The sequence below is a fragment of the Camponotus vicinus genome, unplaced genomic scaffold, assembly GCF_025532165.1.
Source record: "Camponotus vicinus isolate PSW18456_S1 unplaced genomic scaffold, iyCamVici1.0 SCAF_12, whole genome shotgun sequence".
NCBI lineage: Eukaryota > Metazoa > Arthropoda > Insecta > Hymenoptera > Formicidae > Camponotus > Camponotus vicinus.
In genome coordinates this window covers 16,781,542-16,794,430 of record NW_028141948.1, presented here as the reverse complement: position 1 = coordinate 16,794,430, position 12,889 = coordinate 16,781,542, and the positions used below count along the sequence as shown (strand labels likewise).

Here is a 12,889-nt window from a genome sequence, read left to right as displayed (position 1 = left end):
TTATGGTGACTTTAGACAATATGAGCTCTGACATTGTGTGAAGCAGCATGTTTATAATATCGTATATCAGAATCCTTTAAGTTTGTTTAACATATATCCAATTATATATTTGCTATATTTCGTTATGTATTAGTTATGTACATTCATACTCTAGTTTATGAGATAAGATAATTTTACTAATATGTGCTAAATATATATTATGTATATATAAATATATAACCAAATATTTTGCAAAGTGGATAATAATGGATGATATTTCTATATTTAATAGTTCGAATATTGTGTGGTGTAGTATTATATTACATTATCAATATTTCAATTAATTTTGCCACACAAAATATCCTATTGTGAGACAAATTCATATTCTGATATGAGCATATATTTGAATATCTTTTAAGATTTGGTTCTAATTTTGTAGAAAATGATGAAAATTATATAACTATGTTGAAATAGTTGTTAGATTTTACATTTGTGCTTGTAAATTAATTCCTCTTGTAATTGTAAAACTTTTTATGATCTATATATGATAATTTTAATATTTAATAATTAATACTTCATAGAATTTAATCGTTTCTAGAACTCCCACACACAAATACAATTTAAATTGAATCCATGTGCTTCATTCATTTTATAAAAGGTGCCTACATAATAATTGGACGATTTTTAATAACACGCAATATAACTAGAAAATTTTTTGAATGTTATAATAAGATAATTGTATATATACATATATATATATATATAAACTTTTCGATTTGTCATTTTTATTTTATAATTGTGCGAGAAATTGAAGATTGAATTACGAACCTTATAAAAATAAGAATATTTCAAATAAAACTTGGTAGATTTTATGCAAATTTTGTACAAAACGATATAATCGTTATTTAATGATTCAGAGATTATTCAAAGATTATAGTTTATTTTTAATTTTCATTAATTTTCACAATCAGAATGTTTCTTATCAAAGTCTATTAAGTATAATCTATTTTATTTTATTCTATTAATTACAAATATTGATTGTGGAAAGTTTGTTATATTGATGAAATCGACCAAGTTTTATTTGCAATACTTCTCATTTAAAAATAATCAAGCGTACATATATAATCACTAGAATTATTTGTGAAACTTTTTAATATCAAGCATTTTACATAGTACGAAAATTAACTGTATCACTAGTGATAGATTCGAGTACCTCTTGAGATCTAGTTGCCTTACTGCAGTTATGTGAATTGACCACTTTTTGGTATCTATTTTATATATAATTCTTATACACAAGAGGGATGGTTTAGATCTGTAGAAATATTGACGATCGATTTTGAACATGCTATATAATAGTGGCAACTAATCGGAAAGATATGAATAATACACATAAAATCTTTAATGTGCCTGTTTTTTATACATTATTATTATATGTAAGTTTTAAAATCTAATTTGTAAATCTCATCTTTTTGCACACGTATTATGTGGTTTTCTGAAATAAGGAATTCAATTAAAATTTACATATACAGCAATAAAAAAAACAGGCAGAGAAAAGTGGGGCATCATTACAATTATTAAAGATACGTCACATGTGAGAGATTATTAGCCTAATTTGTAAAGCAATTAAAATAAATCTAAAATTTATGTTGATATTAAGATTGCTTAAATTTTGTGAAAGTATCTAAGATCATCTAGATATCTATCAATACATATGTATATTATTTTTATATCTTGTAGTGTTTAACAATAATTTTTTTACACAGCTCTTAACTGCCCTAAAGTGTATGAAAATCGTATAAACAATTTCAGATGAAATTATTTTTATGTCAAAGAAATATCATTTTCTCTACATGCATTTTACATTGTAGCTTAACATACGTTATAAGAAAACATTATCATGTGTATAAATTATTTTTCATTGATATTACATGCAGCTTTGCAGAAATTAAATAATTTAACGACTTTGGAATATGTGTGTCGAAAACGCAATGATTTAAAGACACACAGAATATGTACATATATACAAATATATATATCGTATAGTCTTTTTTGTAGATAGATTTACTTTTAGTTCATAAGAATTTTTAAGTTATATCATTTCTCTCTTTACACATTTTTTATATATACATAATATTTTATAGCATTATTAGACTTAAGTTTAATTATAAACTGTTTGCTGTATTTATCATTAGTTTTATAATAAGTGAAGAAAACATTATGTGCCTCGTATTTTGTAGTGTCTACTAATTAATACACGAGAGTACTAAGGCTAGATGAAGATTTTTTAAGAATTAATTTATTCGATGCATATATATTTACAGTGGCAGCTTATTATGTTTCGTTTTACTAAACAATTATATGCAATCCTTAGAAGTATTCTCAAAATCTGCATTATATGCGCGCATGTGAAAATTACTTTAAAAAATAAATATTAAAAATATACATCTTTATACTATCTATATCCTTTTTTATCTCACACTTTGTCTATGCCTTACTATATATTTCCTTCCATATATCTCTTTTGTATTTTTTAGAGAAAGAGAGAAGTGCCTTAAAAATTTTCATAAATTCATATAAACTACAAATATGACAACATCAAAAAGAAATAAATACAGTAATACAATAAGCAAATATATATTACATTAAAATTCAATATTATGTATAGAAAAAGTATCATAATATCTCCGAACTAGAATCTGTATTCGAAGATTCTACAGTAACACTTGGACCAGAACTAGAATTTTGATCTTTTGTTTCATGAGCAAAAACTATAGTTTTTGCTAATTCATATAAATTTGATGTATTCCTGCGGATCTCTGTCTCCAAATTATATTTCTTTTCTTCTTTTTCTTTCAGTTGTTTAGTTGCTTCTGGTGCTGCTGGTTTTATAAGCCCCGTGCTTATTGTATACAAAACACTGCTGCTATCCTCAGATTTAAATACAAATGTCAATCTGTTGGATTTAAATTTGTTATTTATATATTATGTATGTGGAATATATTATAAGAAAATATCAAAAATATACACAAGAAATATCAAAGATAAAATCCTGGAATTACCGTTCATTTTGTAATGCCTGTTGCATTTTCTCAATTTTATCAATGGAAATGCTGTACTTGGTTGGCCAAGGTATATAGATTTCCAGCGAAGAATGCTCTCGTTTTTTTACTTCGAGATAAAATAGATCAAGTTCCTCCTTGTACTTATATTTGACATCCCAGAATCGTTTTACTGTGAATCATCATAGCAATAAATTATATATAAATTTACTTACAGCTTACTTATGTATATTCTGTATTGTGAAAATTGATTTATACCATACCTTCGCACAGTTCAATGTAGACATAAAAGGCGGTACTTGTTTTCACAGGATCGTTACAACCAAGTTTGCATAAATGATAATACTGTAAGCATAGAAAAATAAAAATCTTTTACATTCATACAAATAACCCTTGATTGCATTCGTCTCTTTTTTTTTGGTTATTTGAATAAAATACAATTACTTACACTAGGATGACATATGTCGTACATTTTCTCAAGCATGAAAAAAAATTTTTGTATGTCTCGTCCTACGAAGTCAAATTATTATTTCATTTTGCACATCATGGCTTGGAAAAATGCAAAATATAAACAATAAAATATATCTACACGTACACATTCCCAAGTCACCCGCGATCATGGACCTGTTCTTTTTAGCTGCACTGCTGCACTAGTGCAATTAGTTATAGTGAAAGAAAGTATGTTTGTCTCTTTCCAACTTATTGCACTAGTGTAGCAGAGTAGCTAAAAAGAACAAACCCCATTTCATGCCAGTCGTCACAAGATCCGAGTCCATCTAGTGTTCAAGGTGTATGTTAAAAGCATTATCCGAAGAGTACGATTATTTATCTTTCGAGTTGAAATACAATTTTCTAGAGTTACGTAAAGATGTCATTGCATAGAATATATAGGTAGAGAAATAAGAATGAAAACAGTGTTGGAATATATTATATATATTGATTTTAAATATCGTATACTAAATAAAATATTAGTTTTAGCGTCTTTTATGTGTTACTGTATTGTGATTTATTTTAAATTTCATAGGTTATATATAGTTGATAGAATATTTTAAAATATTTCTTAAATATATTTATTGCTTCCATATTATATATTACAAAAATAAAATATACAATATAAATAAGAATTCTAGTCATATAATATTTTATTCTTGTATACTTAATTTCGAAAGAATTATTAATACTTTTTATTGATAAATATGCATGTGCGTTGATAAATATGCATTAAACACTTTTTTCTTGATATAATAAATTAGCTTGCGTTAATTACATATAACAAATAACATATTGCGCAAAAATTTGTTTAAAGTATGCTAAGATTATGGTATGTATATTATAACAACATCATGAAAGCAAAATAAGAAATTGGTATGCTCAAGATGAAGAAGTACAAAAGATTTGTTCTATGAATTTTAAATCTATTTTCTCGAATTATAGTTTACAATAAATAAGCGTCAAATATATTAAGTGTTCCTTTCTTCCTTAAGCTTTGCACGAATGTGCGATTATAAAAAATATATTTTATATATAGATATAAATACACAATATACATTTATATATTTAGATATATAAAATATATTTTAAATCGAATTTATTATATAATTTAGATAAGAAATTATATATCAATACTAATGTCGGGAATTATCATTGTAAATTATCTACTTAAATATACAGTCATCAGTATTGCATCACTTATAGAAATAGGGAGGTTTATTTCAAAGAAACACAAACATATATAAATATTATCTATATTTTATCTATAATCTATATTTTATTATTATTTTATGTTGCAAAAAATATTGTAAAAATTAAAAATTATAACAAATACAACAGATATTTTATTTTTCAAAATAGCTTTTTGATCCTTTCAATTACTGGATTTTAATTTGATAGAATTATTGTGAGATAAGTTTTTGATATAAAAATATGCGAAAAATGAAACTTATTAATCAAGAACAATTGTATGCCAAAGTATATGAAATGATATTAAAAATAGAAGAAGGTTATTTTAAAGAGTGCAAAAAATTTTAATATTTTTGATATTATCTCCTATAATTTTTAATTTTTACGATAAACTTTAAAACATAAAATATTAACAATAAAATATAATTATAATTACATATATATGTGTGTGTGTGTGTGTATATATACATACATACATACACATATAATTATATATATATTTTTTTTCTTCTGTTCATTTTTAAAGTAATGAATTCCCTATTTCCATAAGTTATGCGATACTTTTGTCTCTTTCCTTTCACCGGTATTCTAAAAATGCACATAATTTAATACTTATTAAAGGAAACTTATTAAAGAAAGTGAATTAAATAAAGAACACTGATGAAATTTTAAATAAACTACATCTATAACGGATCCGTAATTTCTCTATCAGAGGCACGTATTGTGCATCATATAATAATAACTGAAGATGACAAAACAATAATCCCACAGAATAGAGAACGGTCCGAAAAAATTTAAAAAGCTTAAAAAATATTTCATATTTATAAAAAAACCGTTAATATCGTTCGCTTGAGACGTAGTAATACGAAAAAAATTTCCAAAGGATTTGCTAATTCCTGAGACTTCTCGAAGTCTCTCCTTCTAAGTCTTATGCATACGAATAATCACATAGATGATATTGACAAATTACAGTTGCGCGGATCCTCGCCAGGCAGAATCGAAGCCGCAAGCCGTGTCCGAATCGGAATCGTTCTGCTGAACATTGTTGGACGTGTTGACGGAATTGACGGACGTCGTGGACGTCGGTCGACGATGGACAGTCCGACTCGGTCGACTGACTTTGCCCTGTAGTAACGGGGTGGTCGGTTGACTGATGGTCTGCTGCTGCTCCTGCGACGAGCCAAAGTCTTGCGGCCGCCTGCTCTTTCGTTTCTTGATAGGTGCGTACTTTGGCGGTGGCATCAGTTTGTGGTCCAGCTTGAATATATGCGAAAGACGAATAAAATATATTAGTCTGTAAATGTTGCGATCTGTTGCACTCGCTTTTCGCATTTGAAGAAAGAAGAAAGCATGAACACTTTTTACTGATCGTGGATATATTAATCAGATTTTGTTATTTAATTGCGAATGCATTCACAAAATGAAGTTTTGTGTATGTTTGCGTGTGCGCTATCTTGTACAAAATGTTATAATCAAAAAGAAATATTTCTCTGTTAAGAAATTATATATTATCTCAATGTAACACGAGACGTGTTGAGGAATCCGAGAAAATGATACCTGAACGTTATCCGCGGATCCCCACGACTTGTGAATCTTCTCGTTGTTGCTGCTAGCCGTACTGCTGGTTGCCACACCCAGGAACTGACTGAAGGCTTCCGTAGTACGTTTCACGCGAACGTTCAACGAGCCAATTCGTAGGAAACCAAGATCTTTCTCTGCATATTCAATCAATCGTTCTATTATGGCGCTTAAGGGACTCTCTTCTTACTCTTCACCTTAGTAAGTATAACTTTGCGGAAGAAAATATAGCCAATTGTGACAGGGAGGTGTATCTTTGATCATTGTTACTTTACTACGTTAATTCTACTATAAATGTGAGAATATAAGGCGTTTTTAAAAATTATGGAAGTTAATATTGAAATAAGTAAAATTATTGTAGTTACAAGTTTGAGGAAAAGAAGATTAAAACTAATATGTTATGATGTTAATGTAGTCTATTTAGATTATTTCATGCGCCAAATTAGTCTCTACTAAAACGCTTGGACACCAAAAGAATTATTTCTTACCTGCATGCTTTTTCCTTGCTTTTATTTCTGAAATAAAATAGAAAATCATTTGAAACTGTATCTCGTACATAGTGAGAAATTGGGAGATCGACAAGTGATGTAAGACTATCATGAGTTAGAATAAAATGGAGAAAAGTTATTTTTTTAGTATAGGATTTTTTATGTTAGAAAATATGCCTAATATATTTGATAATTTTTAAGAAGCGATTATATATAATTTTTGTTAATAAAACGAATCTACAATTAAAAATTAATTTAAAACAGAGATGTTATTTTGTATGAATAAATATTTATTCATACAAAATAAATAATTAATAAAATGATACGATACGCGCTATTATATAATATATGTTAGGTATATAAGAAAATAAGAGAAAAACTCTCTCTTACACAAGGAAATTAATGTATGCGATTAAATAAATTAGTAAAAAACGGGGCCTACTTTCCCTTTCGAGAATTATTATATATCCTGTCTTACTAAGTGTAATAATTATCCAGTGTGCGAATAAAACTGAATGATGCTGAGAATCAACCGGAGTGAGATACACATGTGTTTCTCATGCTTGAGTGTACATGCTTTATTTACGTACAACAACGCATCACACAAGGACAATAACAAATAATAGCAACGATGTGTGATGTGAAACAAAGTATTATAACTTATATAACAATACAATCAAAAGAGATTCCGAAATGATCTTATTATCACTCATAATTGAAAATATAGCACTATGTTTTCTTTTTTCATCACTTGCTACGTGAAAAATGTAAGTTTGAAGATTAAATTTCACTTCACACACATTGCCAGAGTTACACACAATATTATTTCTCTACGATGCCAGAAATCTGATGTACCACTGCCACTTTGACAATTCACGTTTTATAATCATAGCAAATCATCATGTAATTAAAATATGATGAAGAAGAAACAAAATACAAAAATTTTTTATGTAGAAAGAATAATAAAATTTACCTCCGATTGATATGTAGTTATATATCAAGCAGTACTAACAATAGTAGTAAAAAAATTTTATACTGAAAAAATTGATCGGTAATAATAGTTGCCAAATGAATTAAATTGTAGATTTTAATTGAATATTTGATAACCATTATTATTATATTTGATTTGAGAATATTAAATTAATATTAAATATTTAATGAATTCAAATTATGGACAAATTTGGTTTCTAATTAAATAATTTAATAAATTATTGAACATTTAATATCTGACTTATATATATGGTGTAATGATAACTGCAGTCAAATATACTCGATAAATATATATATTAAATTGATCAATTCAACTTTATCATTTTATATTCATTAACTATTAGAAGCAACTTATTTCAATTTTATATAATAAAATATAGAAAACTGGTAATACTTAAATATCTTATTTCTTGCTATCAAAATTTAGTAATGATTATTAAAGTTTAATTAGATCAAATTAATAGTCAATTAAACTCTTAGAGATTCTTTGAATTAAATACTTCGTTAACTCGATTAAATCTTTTAGTAATTGTTATTATAATGTTTAATGTTTTTAGCGCTATTTATCCAAATCATTTAGCTATTATTAAACATTTTTTCAGTGATATTTAAAAAGGGTAAAAAAAAATATTTTTTGCAGGATGATACAGTTATATTATTCTTAAAGTAAGTACGTCAAAGCTAAACATTTTAACATTTTTAGTACATTTCAAACATATTTAGCAAAGTAATAGACGAAGACTTGTTGCTTATAAAGTGTCAGAAGCGAAACAGATTCGTATTCGAACCCGCTTTTTAATCTTGGCAAACAATATCGTCCAAGGAATCTCTAGACCATAGTTCGCGCAGGGAGGTCCGTGAAACTTCAAGATACTCACGTCAGAGAGGTGTGCAGAAAAGTGACAGTCATACGTTACTCTAAAAGGTGCGCCTACGTACTTTAATGTGACGACACAAGCGCTTTACTACTTTAGCAGAGGTGCGCTTCTGAACTTGCCTGAGCGTAGCGGCAGCAGTAATCCCTACAACAGAAGAATACTTCCAGAACCCCGAAGTACTCACCTAGAAGAGCCCGTTAACACCATTTCGGCAATTCAAATATATCGCATCATATTTCCCGACCGGATCTACGTACCTTAAATCTAAAGCGACAGAAAGATATCCTAGAAATCCCGAAGGAGCAGTATTGTCGGTCGTAGTATTGTCGCATGCTGCTGAGAGTTAATTATATAGTATTGAGAGAGAGGAAGGTGCTGAGATAGACGTGCAAAGTTTAGTATACACCAAAAGTTATGAAATAAAAAGTTTAAGTATATCTAAAAAAATCTATCTGATCTAGTATTCGATCCGTCTAAATCAGTATTAGCTTACAAGTGCTAGTACGATATCATGCAATTCTCGTATAGATTAAGCGCAATAGCCATCAACTGGATCGTGCTGGAGCGTGACAGGAGGCGAATGCCGCGAAACGAGCGTGGAGAACGTTGAACAATGATCGACACGGGATATACGGGGCGGAAAGCAACGGAACTTTGACGGGACACACTTACAAGCGGTGTAAATTACAGTGTACTTCGGAGCGTAATTGGTTTTCCGCGAGCGAAGGAGTTGAAGGCACACACAGAAAGAATTCCTTTAAAAACTTTTTTTTCCAGACGACGATTATGTCTTTTGTTTTCAAACTACTTGTTATGCAAACTACTTTCTTCGTACAGCCTGTTTCTACATGTATATACAGGACGAAAAATACTTCTCTATCGTTAATAAGTGAAAAGAAAGAAGATTTCGATGTTCCCAGGATTAACTTTGCTGCTGCTATTTCGTGGCAAATTGGAGAAGATGTGGGAAGAGAACTAACGCGAATAATTTACAAAACTTTCTAGTGAAATCTTTTCTTTTCGTCGATATACTCTCTTAAATGAAATCGATGTATCTGATTATCACTGAATAAACAGTGGTTTCAAATAAATATAGCATTGCAATAAATACAATGAAAATAATTAATTAGTACTACTGGCTGTTTCAATCATATTTTAATATTAAATATTTTATTAATTTCAATTTTTGTTTTATTTTTATTTTATTCAATGATATTTTAAAATGCGTCATATATTTATTATATGAAATAAATTCGTTTTTTTTGTAGATTTACATTTTAAGAATAAAAAAATATGATACACATAATTCTAAATTTGAATATTAATTATACAAAATTTTATTATAATCAACAAAAATGGAGAAGCAAAGTGTGTCTCCACTAAAGATCGGTGAAATACTTATTGGTGAAATCTTGTCACTGCTTTAATCAGTGACATTTTCACTGATTCAATTTGAGAGAGTAAATTAGACTATTTCCTTTTAAATGAAATTGGAATGAGTAGACAGCGTTTTATAAGATGGACCAGAAAGTGCAAAATTTGTGATTAATATTCCGATTTTATAGTATACGTACGTAGAAAATTACGAGGAACATCTCAAAACATCCGCGTGCGCGAGATAACGTAACCCTCTATGAATTATTTACAAAAGTTGCGTCACGTTCCCCTAAGTGGCGCGTATTTTTTCTTAGAGAGGGAGAATGTACTCACTGTGAAACGTGTCCTGGCTGACTGCTGCCTCCTGCGAGACCAGATATTGTCTGGCCTTTCTACCACTATAGTCACGTATGTCCTGATTCGCGCCTGAAAATATATTTTTAAAAAACATGTTAAAAAGCGAGACATTACGACCTTTTTGCTATGGAATTCGCTCTCTTAAGTGAGATCAGTATATTATTATCGAAAAACAATGGGTTTACAGCATTGTAAATAGTGAAATCTCACTGAAAAATCATTGATATTTAAAAAAGAAATGAGTCTTGCAACATATATATAATTATATAATATATAATAATTATATAATATATATGAGATTAATTTATTTATTAATCATATAGTAACATATTTTATTTAAAAAATATCTAATTTTTATCAAGAGTCTTGTTCATTTTGTAGATTTAATCATCTGAAGAATAAAAAAAATTATGATACATATAATTCTTCTTCTAATTTACAGAGATTAATTTACGAGACGAAAGAGCAAAGGCCAAGTTTTCGTTGAAGCTCAATGAATCTACTCATTGATCTTTAATGAAATTTTGTCCCTGCTGACAATTTTATTGTTTAGGCTTAAAAGAGCGATCTCCGAAAAAGGAGAAACTAACGTATACTCACCGTACACTTGAACCAAAAGATTGAATATATTCTCATGGCCAAATTGCATGGCGATGTGCAGCGGTGTATAGCCCTAAAACGATGACACAAATTCGTTTAATACACTCGTTTTCGCACACGTGTAACAATTCTCGATCGTTTAAAGAATAATAGACCTATCTCATCCGCATCTTTCCACCGTGCTAAACGCACGGAGCGTTTAAATTATATTAATTAAATTCTACCGGGCGTAAGAAGAACGTGTGTCGATAATTGGCCGAATTAAAAGACCGACGATACATGGTCATAGTTCGACCGGCGTGTAATATCACGCCAACGAAATATTCGCATCTTTTCACGTTGACGCAAGGTGCACATTATTAATACATTACAGACACGTTCGGTCTACAAACGGTTTAATGAATAATTTATCTCTAATTGCGTGTACGTATGAGTGTAGCTCTGTGCTGTCCGCCACGTTTCCGGCGTCCCGTACAAAAAGGATACGCCAATCTCTCCCGCTGGAAGGAAATCATAATAAGGTGGATGAAAAAATAATAGAGAGCCCGTATCACACCTCTCGTCGCAAGTACCGACGCGTTGCGTATCTTATTACGATTTGCTCGAATGCGTGACGTGCCTTCGCGAGGGAGCGATGAAAAAGAGAGAAAGAGAGAGAGAGAGAGAGAGAGAGAGAGAGAGAGAGAGAGAGAGAGAGAGAAGAGACCGAGGGGGAGGAGGGAAAAGAAATTAACAGAACGGTGCCGTCGCAGAGACAATGAGTAATTAATGGCATCTTATTATGAATATCACCTCGAGCGTGCGAATTCGCATTTCCGCGACAAAGACGTCGCGATCTGAAACAATCCTTACGTGCGTGCGTGCCTGCGTGCTTGCATGCGTGCGTGTACGTAAGGGACGGCGACGCCGCGAAAGCTAGCCTCGCGTGCATCGCCCTTAACGTCCTGCACGCATGCACTTTCATCCGGCTCCTCTATGTGAATCTTTTTTCGAACACAATGTATTCGAAGGATAAGATAGATAACAGATCGTTGGCCGCCAGTTAATCTCGAACTTGGGCTTCGATCAACATTTTAATTGGGAGGTTTTAATTAGCGCGTATTCTTAATGTTTATTTAATGTTGAAAATTAAAAAAAAAGCTCCAAGCAAGTCAAGAGATCATTTTCTGATAGAGGTTCGCTGCTCGTCTATCTATGAACCAACAGGACGTGCGTGACTTTAGACATATCATGTATAAATCGATCCTACGTACAAATGAGCAGTCAATGAACACTGTCTATTTTGTGATTAAGCTAAACGTATTATTAAGCTAAGATACACACAAGTTTCGATGTATGTTATAATCAGCAGGACATAAAAGAAAAAGCGAATATCAGTCCAGACTTGTTAAGTGGACGATATTATTTCGTACACATCTTTATTAAGCGTCGTTTCATTAAGATACGGTATATCAGAATGATCTACAAAAGCGAATGTTAGGAGCCGGGCCCTTACATTCTGTTCATCGTGACGAGCGACACGTCGAGGTCCTCGGGGCATCACCGTTACGTGCGCCATTTATCGCGAGGGCAAAAGTATTAAGAGAACGTTATCTCGCAATTAGTATCGTTCGACTCGGACGGAGCAGGTGAAAAAAAGAGCTTGCTTTTTCAGCTCGCACGTCAAATAACAGCTGCCACTCCGATGTTTACCAAGATTGTACGATACGTGAAGTCGATGCGCGGCCGACGCGACACTGCGTAATAGTGTCATGATAGTCGCATAAGCGAGTCCGATAAGGGATTCACGAATTATTGATCCCCTGTCGTCGCAAAAGATTTTAATCACCGAGATAATTTACGCTCTCCTTACGTTGAATACTAGCGACAAAATTATTCATGACACTTATAGCGTGAAATAATT

General features: G+C 30.5%; 2 protein-coding genes across 4 annotated transcripts; both read right to left on the bottom strand.

The window, feature by feature from the left end:
* Positions 1-814: 814 nt before the first annotated feature.
* LOC145963462 (tRNA-splicing endonuclease subunit Sen15) lies at positions 815-3,732 on the bottom strand. Its single transcript, XM_083085436.1, has 4 exons — positions 3,487-3,732; positions 3,302-3,383; positions 3,039-3,210; positions 815-2,932 (listed from the first exon to the last, which is right to left on the bottom strand). The coding sequence occupies exons 1-4, from the start codon at positions 3,520-3,522 to the stop codon at positions 2,653-2,655; spliced, it is 570 nt and encodes a 189-aa protein (XP_082941562.1). The 5' UTR covers positions 3,523-3,732; the 3' UTR covers positions 815-2,652.
* Positions 3,733-4,092: 360 nt separating this feature from the next.
* On the bottom strand, positions 4,093-11,364 carry LOC145963032 (uncharacterized). Of its 3 annotated transcripts, XM_083084623.1 has the most exons (7): positions 10,987-11,001; positions 10,363-10,455; positions 8,910-8,985; positions 8,772-8,796; positions 6,785-6,811; positions 6,276-6,433; positions 4,093-5,975 (listed from the first exon to the last, which is right to left on the bottom strand). In XM_083084623.1, exons 3-7 carry the CDS (start codon positions 8,982-8,984, stop codon positions 5,685-5,687), a joined length of 576 nt encoding a protein of 191 aa, XP_082940749.1. In that variant the 5' UTR covers position 8,985; positions 10,363-10,455; positions 10,987-11,001; the 3' UTR covers positions 4,093-5,684. The 3 variants fall into 3 exon arrangements, with proteins under 3 accessions (XP_082940749.1, XP_082940747.1, XP_082940748.1); XM_083084621.1 differs by lacking the exon at positions 8,910-8,985 and having other exon boundaries at positions 10,987-11,364; XM_083084622.1 differs by lacking the exons at positions 8,772-8,796; positions 8,910-8,985 and having other exon boundaries at positions 10,987-11,358.
* Between the last annotated feature and the right edge of the window lie 1,525 nt (positions 11,365-12,889).

Excerpts from the sequence above, each read along its gene's own strand:
- LOC145963462 (XM_083085436.1), bottom strand. The coding sequence starts at position 3,522 with ATGCTTGAGAAAATGTACGACATATGTCATCCTAGT. Across the intron at positions 3,384-3,486 it reads ACGACATATGTCATCCTAGT|TATTATCATTTATGCAAACT; the intron begins GTAAGTAATTGT and ends CTATGCTTACAG. Across the intron at positions 3,211-3,301 it reads CTACATTGAACTGTGCGAAG|TAAAACGATTCTGGGATGTC; the intron begins GTATGGTATAAA and ends GATGATTCACAG.
- LOC145963032 (XM_083084621.1), bottom strand. The coding sequence starts at position 11,022 with ATGAGAATATATTCAATCTTTTGGTTCAAGTGTACG. Across the intron at positions 10,456-10,986 it reads TCTTTTGGTTCAAGTGTACG|GCGCGAATCAGGACATACGT; the intron begins GTGAGTATACGT and ends ATATATTTTCAG. Across the intron at positions 6,812-8,771 it reads ACTGCTGCCGCTACGCTCAG|AAATAAAAGCAAGGAAAAAG; the intron begins GCAAGTTCAGAA and ends ATTTTATTTCAG.